Source organism: Trichomycterus rosablanca, chromosome 21 (assembly GCF_030014385.1).
Source record: "Trichomycterus rosablanca isolate fTriRos1 chromosome 21, fTriRos1.hap1, whole genome shotgun sequence".
Lineage (NCBI taxonomy): Eukaryota > Metazoa > Chordata > Actinopteri > Siluriformes > Trichomycteridae > Trichomycterus > Trichomycterus rosablanca.
This window is the reverse complement of record NC_086008.1, coordinates 6,743,895-6,765,914: the sequence shown is the minus strand read 5'-3', so window position 1 is coordinate 6,765,914 and position 22,020 is coordinate 6,743,895. Positions and strand designations below refer to the sequence as shown.

Below are 22,020 nucleotides of genomic sequence, written 5' to 3'. Positions count from 1 at the left end.
TAGAGCAGCCAGGTCCTCACCATGTATGTTTTTGGAAGGTAGAAGAAAACTGGTCTGCCTGAAGAACACACAGAGAGAAGACAACACACTCTGTGTAGGCACTTTGACCACAGTGCTGCCCAAAATCTTTACAACTTTGCTCATTCATACGCTTTTCCAGAAAGCTCAAGAGGAGTTGAAGCAAAGTAAAGACTGGCTAGTATTACTGCCTCTGCTAACATTAGGTACATATTTCACAAGAAAGAGGTTGATTTGTGTAAGGGTGTGATTATAGTCCACATGTACATGCTGATCTGGATGTGAGAGGTGACTGCTCTCTCAGGTGATGGCAGTAAATGTAAAATGTAAGTAAATTCGTCTCACGTCGGCAGAGAATTTCAGTTCTTTACGTAACTCTCCTCTCACAGAGAACTGGATGTTCTCACTTCGGACAGCCACGTCCTTTCCTCACAGAGGACAACAGGAGACGTGCCAGTCAGTATGCGTTTCCCTGTTTGACAGTGACACCGTTGCCCCAGTGTGGTGGACACATCGTGAGCCTTTGCTGCCTCAGCTCGGACCTCTGGCACAAACCACTGGCCTTGCTGCATAAGCACTCAGGCCTAATCAATCTACATCAGTCTACATGTTCAGCAGAGACACAGTCTTGGCTCGTAACAGGGCTACATCAGAATAATATCAATCCACCGTTTGCAGTGAGAGAGAGACTCAATTTATTTTTAGTTAAATATGGTGAATGCTATTAATATTGTTTGATCCTTTCAGGTCCTGAAAACACAAAGTACAGTCCAACCTGAACTTGGCTGGAACAAACTGATCTGCACTCCTGTATAACTCAGGACTGAGGATGTATGGTCAAACATATTTAAACACCCTTTGGAAAAAAGTGGGAGAATAAGTTGCACTAAAGGCTTTTAACATGGTCCACCATACCTTTTGCTTTATGGAGACCTAGTGGCACAGCTGGAGTAAGGGCCGCACAGCAGCACAGGCCCTTTGGACCTCAGTTTACTCCTCACCTCTGGTCAATGTTAACGAGACATTTGTTATGTTCTACTACTGTCCTGTCAGCCCAGGTATTATTACCCTCAAAAAACATGCAAAACTGAAACTGCCTAAAACTGTAAGTGAATTAACAAGTGAATTGGTAAGTGTGTGGTGCCCTGCGATGGGCTGATGCGTTGTCCAGGGTGTATTATTTTCCTGCATCTGTGTTTCTGGGTGGTCCACTGTGTCCCTGATCAAGTTTACTCTACTATTTAAGATGAATTCTACATAGTATTAGGGCACTTGGAGTATGCAATGGTAAATTGTTCTAGCCCACTAGTGCTGAGATCCAGGGTTCGAATATTCAGCTATCGGCCGGTCAGGCATCTACATGCCTACGATAGATTGGTGTCTTGTCTGGGGTGTGTTACTGCATTACTGCATCCAGTGATGCCAGGATAAAGCAGTGGTAAAACATGACAATGAAATTAACATAGTCCAACTGGGCAAATCACCACATTCAGATCCCTTTCTCACAATGGCCAAGTCTTTTTACCATGGCTAGGGTGTTCTTTTAATCTTTAAAGCAAGGCAGTGACTGAAACAACCTGTCTGTGTTCCTGATTGATATACAGGTTTCTTTCTGGCACTGCCAGCAAGTGCTGAGCTGCAAGTAGCAAACTAGGGATGACTGTGTTCTTGGCAAGCTGTGTACTACAACGGCCAAACTGAAGATGTGCTCAGAAAAATGACACATTTGCCACAACTTTATTATAATCTGAAGACTTATTGCTTCTTCTTGTTATTTGGAGACTTCTGTAGAGCTCATTGAGAAAGTGAGAAGGGTAGGAACTGGGTATAATTTTACGACAAAGTTGTTTTTAATTACTGTTTTAAAGTGCATTGATGTAATGCTTGACGTGCACAGTGTTCTCATTCCTGAATAAAATAATGTGTCTCTGTGGAGTTATTATAAGCCGTACTCCAAGTACAGGAAGATTACCAATACCTCAAATTCTGCCCGTAATAAAGCTGGAGAAAGTAGTTTCTGCCCCACTGAGGTCAAATTCACAGAAACTGAGTCTGCTTCATTTATCAATGTTCTTCCAAATTATTGATGCTGTGAGTGAATGACCTGGTCTCGTCTGGGTGTGACATAAATCAGAATAAAGCTGAAGCCCAGAAACCATCACAAGCAAAGCCACACACAACTCAAGTGCAGATCATGAATATGGGGATGTTTCATTGTGAGAAATCAGTAAAATGACTCAATTACAGTCATTTCCGGAACATTCTTTAGAGTTCTAGTCCTTTATCAGAAGGATATGCTGAAGAAAAAAGAAATTAATGAAGTTTCTTTATGTAAGATGTATTTATTTACTTGAAATATCCACTTCCTTTTTGTAATCTCAGTGGATATGGTACAGCCTGGAAACACTGGGCACAAAGCAGGGATACAGCCTGGACACATTTGTACAGTTATTTACTCTCACACACCTAGGAGCAACTGAAAATAGCCATTCCACCTTCTGCACTTTAAATAGAGGTTGAAGAAAACCAGAGAAATCAGAGAACATCCACTTGGACCAGAAAATCCATATATTTGGCTGGACATTGTTGGACTTAACTGTACTGTTCTCCAAACCTGGAGTTATTTGACTGACCGCATTATAACTCAAAAGTTACACTTTTAAGTGTAATACACTGGGTATATAAGGCTTAATTATTAGGTTCAGGTGTTCAGCCACACTTCTCACAAACGGCAGTATAAAACAATTTAATAAAAATAAAAATCTAGTAAAGGTGCTTGGGGGATGCAGCGGTAAATTACGCTAGCCCACTACTGCTGGGATCCCCAGCAGTACTACTGGCAGATCGGACGTCTACATACAGACACAATTGGGTCTTCATGCTACATTTTCTCCCACCTCCGTAAAACATGCAGAAGGTGAATATGCTACTCATAAATAGTCACAGGACATGAGTAAGTAAATTAATAAACAAATAAGTAAGTGATGCTCTGCTATAGTGCCCTGTTTATTTTTTATTCCTGCTTTGTGTGCAGGGATTTCAGGTCACGTTGGACCCACCATAAATAACATTTTTTTTTAAATCTGTGCTCTCTCTCTCTCTCTCTCTCTCTCTCTCTCTCTCTCTCTCACACACACACACACACACACAGGCACTCTCAATCTCAGGTCGCACGTTTACTGCTGAGAGTCGGTTTCAAAAAAGAGTCGGTTCTTTGATTCAAACATTAAGAAATAAGAGTCGTCACCAAAGCTGGGAGTCGGTTCCACACACAATAACAGACGCACCCTGTAAATAGACCGCGGCTAGCCAAGTTCATTTGAACTTGAATAGACAGCTAAATAAACTGTATTTTTTTCAGTAAAGCCACGCTAAAATTAAACATTGAAGACAACAAAGATGAATTAAGCAAACGACACTAGTTGTCCAGCAGATCGAGACGTTGGTAAGTTGTCGTTGCAATATTGTGTGTTATTGTTTTAAAACGTTTGTTGACAAGCACTCGATTCTCATACAGTCACAGACTTTTTAATAAATCAGATTTAATGTCTTATTAGGCCTTTCTGAATGTTGTTTAATTGCTTAACATGCTAATTTACAGTACTAGTTTTTGGCACAATAAAATAATTGTTTAGCAGTTACAGTATGTTATACATGGGAGGTGTACTAAAACCCCAACACTACTGTGGTCATTAAATAAAGTTATGAGGTACAGTTAAACAATTCTAATGATTTCTCACTCACTGTCTTAACCGCTTATGCAAAACAGGGTCGCGGTGCTGGAGCCTATCCCAGCTTTTCAATGGGCGCAAGGCACACAGTAACACCCTGGACGGGGCGCCAGTCCATCGCAGGGCAGTATATGGCAATTCAGTGTCTCCAATTAACCTGACTGCATGTTTTTGGACTGTGGGAGGAAACCGGTGCTCCCGGAGGAAACCCACACAGACACGGGGAGAACATGCAAACACCGCACAGAGAGGACCGTCCCGCCTGGGAATCGAACCCAGGACCTTCTTGCTGTGAGGCGACAGTGCTACCCACTTAGCCACCGTGCCAATGATTTCTGCAACACTTTTTTGTAAATGAAGTTATGGAACAAGCAATTCTTTCATTATTTATTTATATGGCCACGGGCTTAGAAGCCCCTGTCTTAATATAGTGTTTAGTGTGTTTTAAATCAAGTGTACTGTGCTTATGCAGATTGTTGAATGATAAAAACAAAATTCAGAACACACTGTGAAAGAAAAAAATAGTATTTAAATCTTTAAAAAATATTCAGTATGCTCAGGAAACAGATGACGGCTGTCAAACATAAAATACTTACTGCAGACCCATGAAAGGCAAATATGGAAAGTTTGAGAAATCAATAAAATATTTTTATCACATGAATGAAATAAGCCAGAATGGCAACATTTATAAGACTTATTTATTAGAAAGTTATAAGACTCTTTATCTTCCATACTAATTAAATCATTAGTCCACTTTTGCATCATTTGGATCCAATTTTAGTCCAGAGAGGCACCATTTATTAGAGCCTTTTAGTCAGTCACATCTGTTTCAATGATTATTGGCATTTTAGGTGACCAGCCTTTCCCAATCATCCATCACTGTCTTTTGCATTGGCCTGAAAACAGTTTTTCAAAAGATTTTGCCAAATATAAATTGATCTTGTCTTCAGAGGGAACACCTTGAAATTCTGAATTTTAAAAAGCACAAAGTAATCTAACAGCGCTGACAAAGTGGATGTCAGAATAGCAATCACTCAGGTCTTAACCAGTAATTATACTGTGACTGACTGGTACAGGAAATACCAGCCAAAATTCAACCTTCTAGTCTGATGAAACAACACATATACTGTAGACTTTGAAAGAAAATGAAAATGAAAGAAAAAAATGTAAATGCAATAAGAACATCAATCTGTTGTCAGTTTAAGTCCCATGAACCTTTATTTAACAGACAAAAGTTTTATTTATTAGAGAATTGTTAGTTAGTTCAGTACATTTCTTAACCCAAATAAATAAGGTCCTTCACCATCTACTGTACATAATATCATAAAAAGATCCTGGGAATCTGGAGAAATCTCAGTCCAGTTTAGAAACCACTGTTGTATGTGTGTGACCTTTGAGCTTTGAGACAGCATTTCATTAGAAACTGTCTTGCTACTGTGATAAATATAGCCACATGGGTTCAGGAGTAATTTGGAAAACCGTTGTCACTTAATTTGACATAATTAAGAAGAAACAGAATCTGAAACTCAATTGCACAAAGAGTAACAGACTAATATCAGGGATGGAATGAAAGACATCACAAAAGGACTGAAAGACACTAATAATGCATGGTGTGTGGTGTGTTGAGTCCGTGTTTTAGCTTTCAGGAAAAACTGACATTAATTTCTCTGTGCCAAAAATGAAAAGGACCATTTAGACTATTACTATTAAAAGTTACAGTTGATGCAGAGATATATATTGGCATTTTAGAGAGACACATGCTGCCATCAAGGTGATGTCTTTTCCTGGGAGGTCCATGAATATTTAAGCAAAACAAAGCCAGACCAGAGGGGCTTTGTAGACACACAGTGTGTGTCCTCGATTGTCCTGAATACTGTTCATATCTGTCTCCCATTGAAAATGTATGGTGCATCATAAAGAGGAAAATCAGCCAATTGTGACCACAAACCGCTGAGCTGCTAAAGTCTAGTATCAAGCAAGAATAGCCAAAAATTCAGTTCCCAAATAATTACAAAGTTTAATTAATAGAAAAACATTCCTCTGTGCCAGAGTGTGTTGGGGCAATAAATTTAACTTTCCTTACCTTGTCTTATGTATGGCAAAAAATACAACAAATGTACATAATTCTGGACATAATGTTGGACTAGCCAGCTCTGTTCTGGATGATAACACAAAATAAAACAGTAAAAGATGAGACAAGGAAAGAATTGAGACGGTGGAAAACCCAGCCATTAACAGCATGAGACCTAAGATTTAGTGTTTGCTTAATTGCCCTTTGAATTCTGTGGCGTAATAGGGCAACTCGGACCGGAGACAGGTCAGGATCAATTCAAATTAACTGTCCTGCATTTTCTGATTGAGCACAAGCAAAAAAGGAGGTGGTGTACGTCACAATGATGTCACTGCTGACTGTAGGATGAGCTATCAGTCTCAAAGGAGGGCTTACACTGCAGTCTCAGATTTTTCTCAGTCAGAACAGAAACACAATTTAAACCCTGTGTGAACTCCTAAAAATGGCATATTCATGTCAAAATTGAAACGTACGATCATGTCTTAGTGGTTTACTGTATATTTAGTATTATACAGTTAAGGTCAAAAATTCACATGCAGTTGCAGGGGACATGCATGTTATAACAGTCTATCAGTAATTTCTTGTTTTGTGATCGAAACATTGTAACACTGTCAAAAACAGTACTTTCCAAGGTTTATTATGGGACTTTCTAAAAAAATTAATATAAAATATATACAGCACCCTAGCTTATTCATTTGATTGTGTAACTTTGTGGCATAGCCTTTTAATTTGTCAGTAGCAATTATGATTGACATAAGCTGGTGACTTCACTGTAGCCGTATAAAAAAGGCTAGTTTGACCCCACCGATTAGACCAAGCCAAATGCATAACACAGAAAAGCTCTAGAGAGCTCTATACAAACCTTAAAAAGCAGATTCTGGATTTTCTTAAGTCTATTTTGAAGAACGTTCTGGTCCCTAGATCATACAAACAATTGTCCGAAAGTACAAAGTACATGAAACAGTGGTTTAGTTGCCAGGATAAAAAAAAAAAAACACATTTGTAAGTGTACTCATAGCTTTGGGGTTGTTTTGCTGCCAATGAAACTGATGCATTGAAGAAAGTGGACAACATAATAAAAAAATGATTAATTCAAAATTTCTATGTTTTGGACGCAACTGGGTGACGGTGACCCAAATCACACATCAAAAATGGTTTCGAGTTAAAGCTGGAGTGAAGCTTTTGGATAAGCTTTTTCAAAGTTGTCTTCAACCCCTTTGAGAATATTTTGGCTGTACTAAAAATTCTAATCATTGCCATAAAAACAATAAATATGTTTTAACTCTGCCAAGTAAAATTGGTTAGATCCAACCAGAAGCTTTTTGGGGGATAGTACAGGGAGCTGGCCAGGGAAAAAGAGTTATTTAACCCAGCAGGTTTTGTCAAATTTTCTGAAAACCCACAAAAATAGAAATAACGTACGTTTTTGGATAGAAACGTTTTTCAAATATGAAGTCATAGTCACACAAACAAAATAGAGTTGCAGAAATCATTAAAATCCCAGAGCTGCTATGATACACGTCTCTTACAAGTCTTTATAAACTTTTGACTTCAGCTTTAACAGTGTCATGTTACTGTTAATATACATACAACTTGCCTAAAATTATGTGTACTCTAGATTGTGTCATTAAAATGTGCTTGTTAAACAGTTAATTAAAAAACCATGGGCTTTGTTATGGAGCTGATTTTCTTTGCTGTTAAAACAGCCTTAAATCTGGAAAACATTTCCTCTAGATTTTAGACTTATTTCATTCTTCTTCATTTAGCCACAGAAGCAATAATTCTGACATCAACCCTTGGGTAATTTATCTCTTATAAGGTTGAGCTTAAGAAAACAAGGCATTTCCCCAAGCCATGTATGCTGTAGCATTGTGTTTTTCCTTGTGTTTTTCCTTGTGTTCCTGGTGTTTCCAGCCCAATTCATCAACAGCTCAGATCATTTTTTTTGCTCCCCCTAAATAAAACAATTGGCACTATATATTCAGGCAGGTAGCATTCTCCTGGAATCTGGCAACCCCAGGCTGATTTATCAGACTGCCAGGTGGTATATTGTGCTTAATTGCAGCAAAGAGCATATTTCTACTGCTCCAGAGTACAGTGGTGGTATCCTTTATATTATTGCAGATTGCTTTAGTATAAAGTGACATGGCCTATAGGGTAAATGAAGCAGCTATAGTAGGACTAGCTCTAGATTTCACTCGTTATGTCTTATGCTGCAAAATCAACAGGACATTTGCGAGATGAAACCTAGCCTCATCTAACTTGCTTTATGTTTGACTTTATTTTTTAATTATTAAAGATCGTGTTTGAAAAACAGTTGGTGTAATTTTATAGTTTGTAAATTAGATGTATGCCCTTCAGTCCAATCTGTAGTATTAAATATAAGCTTGACCAGTAAAGACTGCTGTGAGATGTGGTGTGCGTAAATGTGACTCTCTCCTGTACAACTGATTTAAAAAGAGGCAGTCTGGAAAATCCCTTAGTCTTACATTTGAATGATTTGCAAAGTTTAATTCCTTTAATGCTGTCCCAGCCTTGCCACTTTTCAGCACGCATCCTGCTGAAAATGCTGAGCATCAATAAGTGAACCACTATCTTGCTGTCTAATAGGAAACTCCCATGAAAAGCAGTGATCTCATTCAACTGAGTGTGAGCATTTTTGCATTGTAAACAGGTTTACCGTAATGAAAATAGGACACTTATGCTGCAGTAAAACTCCTAGTAATGTCTAAATACTTCAAACAGCCAGTCTATGCATAATAATGCCACCATGTAACTATAATCAGTTTGGTTTGATCAAACAGAAACACTTAGACAAACAGCATGTGGCCAGTGATCACTAAACAGCAATATTAAACTGTCCAATAGCTCCAACCTGGTTTTAGGATATGAAAAGTAACTTAAAAAGAGATATTGCCATTTTAAGACTGGGCCCTCCCCACAGGTTTTTCCCACCTTTTAGTAGTTGCTCACTGATATTTGATGGCGGTGATGTAATATTTGCAGAGTGAACCTTTGCAGCCATAAAGCCATAAAAATTAAAAGGAACAGCTAAACCTAGAAGAAGTGCACCCAGTACTTTTCCAAGCTTCATTTGCTGATATTCAGCATGAAAAGCAAACAACACAGAGCAGAGGTTTATGCTGGAAATGGGCTACTGAAGGCCCCTCAATCTATTTTGGCCAAATTGATATGAGGATGTAATAAATAAAGTCACTTTTGCTCTTGTCACCAGTACAGAAATGTAGTTATTATTGCCTTAAATGCAGTGATTAAAGTATGCACTTATCACTTATCACTGTTTTCATTCAGTAATATTTCAAAGCTGATTCTGATTATGCCAATAAAAGTTTTTATATCGTTCTTTGGATGGCACGGTGGCTCAGTGGGTAGCACTGTCGCCTCACAGCAAGAAGGTCCTGGGTTGGATCCCTAGGTGGGGCGGTCTGGGTCCTTTCTGTGTGGAGTTTGCATGTTCTCCCCATGTCTGCATGGGTTTCCCAGAGCTCCGGTTTCCTCCCACAGTCCAAAGACATGCAAGTGAGGTAAACTGGCGATACTAGATTGTCCATGACTGTGTTTGACATTAAACTTGTGAACTGATAAATCTTGTGTAACCAGTACCTACCATTTCTGTCATGAATGTAACCAAAACATGGTGTTAAAATCCTAATAAATAAATATCATTCTTAAGACTTGTAGATCCATTAAAACAAACAAACAAAGGAAATAAATGTAATTATGTGGACATATTCCCAGCTTTTTATGTGTTTCACTGTATCTACTAAATTAAATAAGTCACACTGCAGCCTAGCTCTATAAAAATTGTGATGCAAAAAAATCAAAATTGGCTTATTTATATATATATGTGTGTGTGTGTGTGGGGGGGGGGGGGGGGGGGGGGGGTCTATGCACAATCAGGCTGAATTTAGCTGCTTCTCCCACAGTCCAAAGACATGCAAGTGAGGTAAACTGGCGATACTAGATTGTCCATGACTGTTTGATATAACCTTGTGCACTGATGAACCTTGTGGAATGAGTAACTACCGTTCCTGCCATGAATGTAACCAAAATGTAAAATATGACGTTAAAATCCTAATAAACAAACAAACCTGTTGTGTCATAGTGCAACCTGATTTTACTACTGAATTTTTCATAAACAGAATTTGAATTGTATGTGCATTTACACAGACGACTGTCTGTATGGAGTTTGGCATATTATTTTCATACAAGTGAGTTTCCTCACGCATAAAAAACATGCCAGTATGTGGATTTGCATGTCTAATTTGCCCCATGGTGAGAATGAGTGCTTGATTAGGGTTTGAAGTAGTCCTTATGAATTCATTCGAGGCTCATGGACTGGTTTGAATTCCTGTAGGTTTTATATGGTGAGTTCAGGTTGGTGGGTGTTTGTGAGGGAGGTGTGTGAACACTAGACGGCGCCCTGCGAGCTTTTCCGTCCCGCCGCAGGAACGCACAGACAGCATCAGGGCGGTCAGTGGGCCACCCGGGACTCCCATAACTCCGCCGGCGTTAACTTAAAGACTTTGCATTATTTATTTTCCTGAGAGCAGCTGCAAAGTCTCATATTGTTAGTCCTGATGCAGGGTGTAAATTACATTACTAGCTGCCTACATTCTGTCTTAATTAGTGTAGGAATAACATATAGGAATTTTTCAACTTCAGCATCCTTATTGTAATAAGTGCTTTATTATAGGGTCGCTGACGCATCGTTTTATACTCGGTGGCGCGCTGATGAAAAAACGAGCTCATTTGGAGTAAAATGTAAAAATAAAAAAGCCCTAAAAGGGAAATGATTTTGACCCCTCTGTATTGATTGATTATTAGTCATGCCCGCACTTTCATGGGCTCCATTCAATTGGGAAGGTGGAGCACTTGGATGAATTAACATATCTCCCCCCCACCCCAATCTGCGTTGAAGTGTCTTTGAAAGGGGCAAGGAAAGGGGGGTCGTGGCTTAACATTATAAAGGAAAAAAATAAGACAGCATCGCTTTCTCGCTGTTTGGAATCCGCCGTCTTGACAAGCTTTGTTAAAAAAAATACGAAGCGCCGGAGGAGAAGAGGATCAAGACGCGCTGCTTTTGAAGAGCACTCTTTTTAAACACTCTGTTAAAGAAGAATAAACACATACAGCCTAGAATTCATTTGCCACAGTGAAAATGAAACTTTTGCCTTTTTGCACTTGGTTGACGTGCTTTTTGGTGGTCAGCTTGTGCCTGGGCTGTGAGTGCGGCGCACTGAGGCGGACCGGCAGGTCTAAGAGGGACTTGGTGCGGGTGAGGGAGGCTGCTGCTGCTGTCTCTCGCGGTGTGTGCGGCACTCGGCTGCCGCGGGGCAAGCGCTCAGTGTCTGGAGCGGAGCGGCGCTTCGGGCAGCCGGCGGAGAACCAGGCGCTCCGTCGCACCTCCGTTTACTTTAGCGGCAGAGGAGATCAGATGCGCCTGAAACCCAGCGTGGAGGTCCCGCGGGGCAATTTCACCCTGGAGATGTGGATCAAACCCGAGGGCGGGCAGCGCTCCCCAAACGTGATCGCAGGTTTGCTTGGATTTACTGCTGCTTGCACACATTCCGATGTGATACTCATACAAGATTGCATTGTGCAGACGCTGCCATCGGGGAAAACACATAGCCTAGTATTTATACAGCAGTCAAGTATTTGATTTACCTTAATCATCATTAAAAAAAAATTTTTTTCTTTCATTTAATCATTTAAAATATATACTGACATGGAGAAATATTAGACTTGAGATACAATGTAAAGCATTTTTTGTTGACATGCTTTTTTTTTACCTTACATTATTTTTTGTATGTACTTAAACTCCTTAAAAGTTATTACCAGGCAATAACTAATTTATTTATTTTTTTCCTGTAAATGGTATTTACTTAGAATACGCGCGTCCAAGTTTCTGTGGATTTTTTTCCACATTTGCGCACTCACAGACGCTCAAAACAAAAACACCACCTCAACCAATTTAACCACGCAACTTCTTTCCCAACTTCCATCTATGTATTTAAAATCTACTTTAATTTTCTGTTCTAGCATCCCCCTCTATAAGCGTCGCAATCCCCTATAATAAAAAAATGCCAGGATATTGCCCTGGGTTACACTCCCGGCATGTATATCCTAAATCACACTGCCCAACATAATATTCACAAACAAACAACGTGCGTTTTATTACCAAATCTGAATGTGAGATGTGGATAAGGTGCGTGGATGTGGTGAGCGTCTGTGACAACATTCCGCTCAGAATCGCAGCCCGTGTCTTTTTTGAATCTGGAAGGAATACGTCATTGCTTTGATGCGTAATAAAGTCCCGCCCCTTAATTAAATAAGCTGTAGGCTGGACTCCAGGTCTGATGGGCATAAAAGCCGCCCGCATCTTAGTTTACATCATCGGACCTCAGGTTCCCTCTCAAGCAGCTTCTGAATTCATCAAACATTTCATAAATTCGATGAATTTAACCACTTATTGATTTACTGTTTCATTTTTGTATTAAACGTCATACGAGGACGGATTGATGTGCTCATGTAATACATAATTGATAATGTCCCAAGTCAAATTAAAATATTTATAATTACAAATCCTGACGAATTAGCATTAAATAGCTTATAATGTTCCGTTGTGTTATTTTTCCTTTTGTCTAGTGTTTATTTTCTCTTTATTCTTTTTTTGTATTTGAAGTGAGCTCTTGAAAATCAAATTATTTAGAGTATTGACACAATTATGTCTCATTGATTTTTTTGTACTTCATTATGACATAATTTAGACCAGTCCTTTGTGACGCAATCAGATATTTCACAACGTATATTCTATTAATATTATATCTTTTCTTTTATCTAATCTGTTTCATTATTGAATTCTGGCTTAATAAAACATAAATATAAACAACAAAATTGTATATATATATGAAAAAAATATTTCACTGCATTTTAATTAACTGTGTTGCTACAACACCTTGTAAAATGTTCATTTGTACACATCATTTTCCAAAACATAAAAACTATAACACTATTTAATGTTCTAGACAAGACATACATACTTATTTTATTGTTTTACTGGTTTATTATTCAGTTGATTATTATTTACCTTCTACTACAATGCAGTATTTTGCCTTGCAACCTTTTTAGTATGCAGCCTTAAATGCAGTATTTTCCTTCCTTTGCTGTGAAGTAAGCTGGTAATTCTTAACTTGACAGAAGCATATTGTTTGCAAATTACAGCCTTTTTATGAAGGCATGGTTTTAAAGTGGCACTCTTGATGGCTTAAGCTGTAAAATTAGTGCCTTGTCCATCGCTTCATCAAGTGGTTTTGTTATTGCTTTTGCTTTAAGATGTAACTAACAAAAGCCATCAAATTGAGCAACTACAGCTGTGAATCAAATTCCACCACACACACACACACACACACACACACACACACACACACACACACACACACACACACACACACAGAGAGGAGAGAGAGAGAGATCTGAAAGCAAACAAACATTACTGGTCTAGTCACTTCACAGTGTGCATTGACAGAGGGATTGTTTTATACGTGTAGCTCAACATTATAACCTGCAGTACATTTCTGTACACACAACTCCATGTATCAAAATTGGCAGTTGTTATGTACTATGCAGTAAATTCCCAGCAGACTTTCCTAGTGTTTATTGTGCACCCCTCATACTTCTAAAGCAAAGGGAATTTGGGATAGAAGTTTAAATACCACCACTAAGCCTTTAATTTAAGATTTTAACCCCTGAAAGGGCTTATTTGTACATCTACACTTATGCTGTATGTGCTTCTGTGAATATAAAAAGTATGAAAAACGAATGCAAAAAGGTGTCATACAAAATTGGGAACATTAAGTCTGGACCTGTTATGATTTGTTGGATTTTTTAACAAATATTAGGAGCTAATAATATAAATGTATTGTTACTAAATTAGCCTCTATTGTGAAACATCAGGTGTGTGGTTTGTTCAGCTATGCTTGAAGTGTCTTTCATTTGGCAAATCTAACTTGTGTGCTCTGTCCATGGTGCTGAGTTTCAATACACACAGAAGTGAACAAATGCAATAGTGAACCTATGTGGCTCATATTTAAATTTAGTACGGCGTTAAATTCAATGTAAATGTCAATCTGTTTTATACTGTGTACCACCATTATTACAATTATTAAATTATTAAAATGTTAGTGCAGTTTGTAATTGTTTTTGACAATATAGGCCACTTTGTGCTTTCCTTTTTAACACTTACACAAGCAAAGGTCAGACCTGGCATCATTTTTACCTGTCTGTGATTTGCCACTTAGTGGTCTCCTTCCAGGATTTCGCAGATTGTAATTTCCTTACTTTTATGGCACTATTTATTTTTATAGTTGCTGGCAGTGCTTCTGCGGCCAGCAAAGCGTGTGAGGAAGCGGTGCGCTAGCCATTCCTACCCCGAATTTGAGGCTTCTCGCTTAATGTGAGAAATCTTTTTGTAATGGTAGTGGTCAAAATAAAAAAAGGAACGCTCATTAAAGTGTGCTGCATTCCAGCTGATTCAAACTGTTAGCTAAATATCCCTGCTAAAGAACTGCACATACACTTTTTAATACTCTAGTATACACAACTGCAAAGTATTTTAATTATTTAAGAGACTGTGGGAAATGTTGTTAAATATATAAGAACAGCGTTTGTGAGTGTTTAGTGGTAAAAGTTAGTTACGCACACAGACAAACACACACACACAAAAGCTGACATTTTCCCCTGCTTCCCTGGTAACACTTTACAGCTTATTTAGGCTACATGATTTTCACCAATTACCTCTAGCAAACACACTTCTCACAGCTGTGTGAGAAGAGAGAACATTCCACACACACGGAGAAAGAGCAGACTGTGTACACAGCACTTTACTGAGGGTCACAAAGTCATCATCCCTCTTTTTGACTGCTGCACGTATTCCTAAACCTCCTCTTACTATGCCAAATACCAACTCTATTGTTGTCTACCCTTAAGTAATACTCCAGTGCTTTTTACCTAATCTACCACATCTGTAGCTTATAGTTTATGCCCACAAACAATTATTTAACACATTCTTTTTCATTATTATGGTATTATATATTATATACAATAGTACTATTTTTTATTTATTAGAATTTTAACTTTTAAGTTAAGTTTTTAATGTCAAACACAGTCATGGACAATTTTTGTATCTCTAATTCACCTCACTTGCATGTTTTTGGACTGTGGGAAAAAACCCACACAGACACGAGGAGAACATGCAAACTCCACACAGAAAGGACCCAGACCGCCCCACCTGGGGATCGAACCCAGGACCTTCTTGCTGTGAAGCGACAGTGCTACTCACTGAGCCACCCTATAATAGTACTATGTTTTTATGTTCAGGCAAAATTAACTTACAATGAAAGAACAATTATTGAATCTTATTATTAAAATTTTAAAATAAAATAAAACATTAAAAAAAACTTGCCCCACCCCCATACTGGCCAAGGAGGAATGCTGACTAGCACTCACCCCTTTGACACATGTGACGTCACCAGCTTTTACACCAACCAGTGATGTTAATCCACTATTCCTGTTGCTGCCTGACCAGCAAAAAAATCACTTTTGTTCCCTTCTTTAGACATGGCCACTTGTGCCTATTGAGTGCCCAGCCAGGCTGGTAGCACAGCTCAGACTTTTCAGTTTTAGACCTCTGTGCCACCTGAGCATCCTCTGAATCTTTTAATAATGTTATGGATTTTAAATGGTTTTTAAGATGATACATGACATGCATGTCATGGTCGTAATAGGATTTTAATGACAGCTGCAATAGTTTTTTTATGTTCTCTCCGTGTCTGCGTGGATTTCCTCTGGGAACTCCCACAGTCCAAAGACTGTGGACTACCTGAAAACCTGAATTACCTGTTGACTACCTGTCCTGTTACGAATGTAACCAAAGTGTGTAATACATGATGCTGAAATCCTAAAAAATCCTTTTTTTGTGATTTAATAACAACACATACAGTTGCAATTGGAAATATTCAACCCTCCAAAATAATAAGGATTTATAACTTTTATGCAGAGTTAGCTTTTGCTTCAAATGAAGTCTTCATCAGCTGAATGATGCAGCAAATGAATAAAGAAAATTAAAAGTAGTATTTCAGAGTAGCAGGATATTGTGTTAATCATACCATGTTTCAATTATTCAACCACAACATAATACTGCTAATCTTAAAACCTACTGGTAGTCTGTATAACGTTAAGTTGGGTTACAGCATGATAAAACCATTGAAACTCAATAATAAACCTAATTAGCTACAAATGTGACATCACAAGAGATTTTGTCCCATCATGTGATTTTTTTTGCTCTTTTAAATAAATGACACTGGGACCCCCCTCTGGGTTCACTAAGGCCCCCTAGTGGGCTGAAGTTACCCAGTTAAAAACCACTGAATTAGATGACAGGTGACACCAATTAATGCTGCAGCTACTTACAGATTTGGATTATTAACCAATATAAATTGCCATTCAAACTTGTGTCTTTAAATACCTAACAGCATACACACTACTGTTAGGTATTTTTGAATAGAAATAAAAAGTTAATATTGACTAAGGCTGGATAAGCTGTTAGGAGCTTGTCATTCTGATTAGGAATTCACAGTGCAGTCTGTATTAGACTGTTTTGCAGGCCTGTTCTGGCTCCTCAACTGCATGTTTGACACCCCTGGTTTAGAGAAGCAAATAAAGGGTCGTGCAGAAAGAATTCTCTTATGAAAATCGACTTAAAGTTTGGAAAAAGTTTGTTGCTTATGTTTGACTGATGTTTCATATACTTTTTAACAGGTGTAAATCAAATTAGCCCTATTTATATAGGCATAAATAAGTTACCATCTGTAATCAACTATACTTAGAAGTACTTATCAATATTCATCCATAGTCAATAAAGAAACATGAGGCCATGTCACAAGTTAAATGGCATTATTGAACTTTCTATACCACCAATCTAACAATCTAAACTGCTGTAGACCGATCATATTTAGAAAAAAACCCTCAAATTTGTGAAAAGTTAAACAGAATTATGTTTTATCTCTCTTACAAGTACATGTAAAAACTTTTATTACTTATTTGCAACATGAACTTTATAGCTTCAGTACGAAACTAAAAAGAGAAATGTAGGATACAAACCACCACCTTTATTAATGAATTCCATTTATGAGCAGTATAAATTGTGTAAAATTTGATCAGTAAACTGTTATTTTTTGGCTCTGAGAATTTTACAGTTTGTGGATTTATTATTAAGTTCCCAGATTATGATGAATGATTGGCCACCAGCCATCATATTGACACATATGAGATCTTTAAAAATGGTTCAGAGAGTGTTTTTGCTGTCCTTAATAATACTTTATCCCAAAATACAAAATTTTATTTTAACTGGAAGTGTAATTAAAGTATCAAGCACACATGGAATTCAAAACTATTCCTATTTTTTGAGACCCCACAGTTGAATAAAAATGACTTGGGATTTGATTGCAGGTAAAAAAAATTGTTGTTAAAAGCTTTAGATGGAAAACACCAAGCTGTTGTAGATTTTCATATCTAGCATGTCGTAACATAATTCCCATAGACTGATGCAGTCATATTCCAAAATTAAAGAATTACGGCTCTTATATTTACTCTTACTTTCCACAATAGATATAACAATACGGCTTTCCATAACCTAACTCATTTTCCAAACGAAACAGGAAAAGATGGTTTCAGCGTTCTTATCATAATAAGGTCTTTGCCGAAAAAGGTCCGTTTTTTATTTTAGGCTAACCCACTGCTAAGGCACATTTCAAGAAAATAGAACGAAAGTTCATGTAACCTTTGGTCTGTTGATACAAGACCACAGTGTTGGAGTCTGATTGCTAGCAGATGCCTTGCTGTAGGCCTGCCTGCAGTCTTTGTAGTAGACTGTTTTGAAAGTCTGGGAACTGCTCAGTGTTGCTCACTTTGCTGGACTTGCACTAATGCAGTTTAAGCTTGCACTTGATGATGCTTAGAAAGCTTCAAATATTAATAGTAAAAATATGCTTTAATTTGCTTTTTCATCTGGAATAAAATTGACAGTTTATATGTAATTTTTTTTTTTTTACTTTATTTATCAAACAACTTTAAAGATGTTTTAATTATTCTTTATTTTGCTATGTTTATAGCACATGCCCAATTATCCAGGACTGTGTTTTTTGTTTTTGTTTTTTTGTTTGGCTCAGTGGGTAGCACTGCCACCTCACAGCAAGAAGGTCCTGGGTTCCCCAGGTGGAGCGATCTGGGTCCTTTTTGTGTGGAGTTTGCATGTGTCTGCGTGGGTTTTCTCCAGGAGCTTTGGTTTTCTCCCACAGTCCAAAGATGTGCAAGTGAGGTGAATTGGAGATACAAAATTGTCCATGACTGTGTTTGACATTAAACTTATTACCTGCCCTGTCAGGAATGTAACCAAAGGGTGCAAAACATGACGTTAAAATGTTAATAAATAAATAAATAAGTAATTTTCATTGTTAAAATAAAATATGTATTAGTCCTCAGTGTTTGCTTTTCCTGGTCAGGTTGAAAGTATATCCCAAAAACAATAGGCTCAAGGTGGGTCAGGATCTTAGTCCATCATGCTTCACTTCTAGATGCAAATTAGTAAACCTGGTCCAGTTACCAGTTTTTGGAAGGAATGTGGCTAGATTTAAACTTGGGTTTTTGGAGTTGAGTGGGACCAACACAACATGCTGAACTGCCATGCCACCCATGGCAGGTGTGGTATCCATGTATCCATGGGAAGTTTGATTAACAACTACAACATTATACCAAAATTTACAATTAAATACATTTTTTAAAATTAGATGAACACCTTCCTGTGGACGTTCAGTTTAATTTAATGAGTATACAGGATTTTTAAACTTTGCTTTAAAATATTCCTCATGCTTATCACTCATTTGCTACAGATTAGTGGTTATAAAGTTGGCAGAAAATGATGGTGCATTTTTTTCATTACTGTTTTTACTTTGTACCTTGGGGTCACTGGGACTGGTTGTAACTTAATCTGCTTTTGTTTAGGGCTCTTTGACAAATGTTTCTACGCATCCTGCGACAGAGGCTGGTTACTTGGCATCAGACCAGTGAGCGATCAAGGAAACAGGGACCCTCGTTTCTACTTCTCTCTCAAAACAGACAGAGCACACAAGGCCACCACGATTACCTCCAATGCCGCCTACTCTCCCAACCAGTGGCAGCACCTGGCTATCACCTACAACGGCCTCCACATGAAGCTCTACGTGAACGGAGCACAAGTGGCTGTGAGCAGAGAGCAGTCAGGCGAGATCTTTAGTCCACTTACCAAAAAGTGCAAAGTGCTAATGGTAGGTGGCAATGCTCTCAACCAAAACTATAGAGGAACCCTGGAGCACTTGAGCCTGTGGAAAGGAGCTTTGAGCCAGCGAGAGATAATCAGATACATGAAGAGCCATGGTCGGGACTACCAGGAAAACCTCTCAGAAATGGTAGTTTATGAGAACTTTAAAAATATCTCTCGGAAATGGTTGACGGTGAAAGATGGAAGGTTTCCCCGGGTAGGGATTTCTGACCGGACATGGACAGGAGACCTTGGTGGCTCTGTTAACACAGCACTTATCCCTCCAGTGTGTGGGCAGACCATCTGCGACAATGTGCAAGTGGTCACGAACTACAACAATTTCTGGAACTTCCGCAAGCCCAAGACAGTGCGTTACCGCCTGGTGAACGTTTATGATGATGATGGTCGTTGGCCAACTGTTACAGAGCACCAGATCAACCTTCAACATCAGTATCTCAATTCTGCCTTTAGCAAATACAACATCACCTGGGAGCGTACAGTTCACAACGTCTTCAACTCTTCCTTACGCAACCGGCTGGTCCTGGCCAACTGTGACATCAACAAAGTGGGTGATGAGGAGTGCGACCCAGAATGCAACCACACGCTGACTGGATTTGATGCGGGCTACTGTAGGAGGCAGACCATGAGCTGTCCTCTGTACAAAATGGGAAACGGAGTCTGTGATCCTGAGTGTAACTGGGATAATTATTACTATGATAAGGGCGACTGCTGCAACTCCAATTATACCGACGTCACCAAGACTTGCTTTAATCCCAAATCACACAACAGGTAAGCAACAATGTTTTTGATATTTGTTTGCATCACATGTGTTAAAGACCAATTTTGACCACTTTTAGATTTTCACTGATCATATGTTTAACACCCAGAGCTCTGGTTTTCTGCCAGTATCTGATACTGACATTCAAAGATGCAAAGCTATATCACTGCCTGCTGTTGTTTTAGATCAAGTAGACATCACAGATGGGGTAGATACAAAATTGTTTTACCTTCAGGTGCAAGATCTGTCATATTAGAAAAATATGTCAAGTCTGATTTGATGCTAATTCAATGTTTGAATCTTTGATTCTTTAACTAATTTTATTTCCTGTAGTACATTAGGCATTTAAATACTGACAAATGACTGTCCATGTTAACAGCTCCACTTACTATATAGAAGCACTTTGTAGTTCTACAATTACTGACTGTAGTGCATCTGTTTCTCTGCATATTTTTGCCTGCTTTTACCCTGTTCTTCAATGGTCAGGACCCCCATAGGACCACTACAGAGTAAGTATTATTTGGGTGTTGAATCATTCTCAGCAGCGACCCTGACATGGTGGTGGTATGTTAGTGTTTGTTGTGCTGGTATGAGTGAATGCTGATAGAGTTTTTAAACACCTCACTGTCACTGCTGGACTTAGAATAGTCCACCAACCAAAAATTTCCAGTCAACAGCGCTCCATGGGCAGCGTCCTGTGACCACTGATGAAGGTCTAGTAGATGACCAACTCAAACAGAAGCAATAGATGAGCGATCGACTTTACATCTACAAGTTGGACCATCTAGGTAGGAGTGTCTAATAAAGTGGACAGTGAGTGGACACAGTATTTAAAAACTCCAGCGGCGCTGTTGTGTCTGATCCACTCATACCAGCACAACACACACTAACACACCACCTCCATGTCAGTGTCACTGCAGTGCTGTGAATGATCCACCACCTGAATAATACCTGCTCTGTAGTGGTCCTGTGGGGTTGCTGACCATTATAGAACAGGGTTAAAAAGTATGTAGTGAAACAGATGGACTACAGTGAGTAAGAATATCAATAACAGACATAAGAATGTAATAGAAAGTGGAGAAAGCCAAGTTTTCAGATACATGGATATTTGAGACTGCCCAGACACTGAAGACATTTTTCACTACCCAAAACATGCCTGGTCTTTAATTCACTATCGGCTGTGTGATGTGTTGAGCTTTAGTATTTTGGTGTTCACTAGCAGTGAAAGTTTCACAGGTCCTCCGTGACCTGATTGGCATTTATTCAAAACTAAGCAGCCGGTCAGTCGTATGTCTGACTAAAAAGAAAGGAGATATTAGTTCTGGTTTTATTAAGAGCATATAAAAGTGGATTGATAGGGAGTACGTGGAAATGGAAACTATGTCCCCCCTGGGCACTTGCTAGAGCCAATTACAGTTCAGAGCTGAAGCTGTAACAGTATACTTACGTTAGTGGAGGCTCTTTTGGGACCACTAGTCAGGAACATAACTTTTCAAAGAAATGTTGTGATTTCAGGACGGAGTGAACACTGAGTAAGATATGTTTACTTAAAGTGTGTATTTCTGTAGAAGAATATTAGATGTTAGAAGAATAGTTAACGTAAAAAGTTTATATTAAATTTTAATTTGTAAGATACATATAGGTATGAGGATTTTTATATGTTATAAATATGACAAAATCTTACTGCCGCTCAGGTGGCGCAGCGGTAAAAAGTACGCTAGCACACCGGAGTTGGGGTTTTGAATACATCGTATCGAATCTCAGCTCTGCCTTCCGACTGGGCTGGGTGGCATGAACAACTATTGGCTGTTGTTCATAGGGGTAAAGAGGTTGGATCATAGGTTCTTATAACTGGTGCAACTGCGGCCCCTGCTGGCTGACTGATGGCGCCTGCACAGGGCTGAGGAATAATGCTGATGGGGGTGTGGCCCTCCGTACACAGTGCCCGTCAGTGTATGAACTTGACTCGTGCAGGTGAAAAAAGCAGTCTGTACTGACTGTATGTGCCGGAGCGGGCGTATGTCAGTTGAGAGGCGTCCTCAGTCAG

General features: G+C 38.8%; 1 protein-coding gene across 1 annotated transcript in view; it reads left to right on the top strand.

Annotated features, from left to right (window-relative positions):
- The first annotated feature begins 11,002 nt into the window (after positions 1-11,002).
- pappab (pregnancy-associated plasma protein A, pappalysin 1b) overlaps positions 11,003-22,020 on the top strand; it is a 75,697-nt gene continuing 64,679 nt past the window's right edge. The window contains exons 1-2 of the mRNA XM_063017853.1: positions 11,003-11,378; positions 18,901-19,984. Coding sequence (XP_062873923.1) covers positions 11,003-11,378; positions 18,901-19,984 — 1,460 coding nt within the window. The remainder of the gene's footprint in view (positions 11,379-18,900; positions 19,985-22,020) is intronic.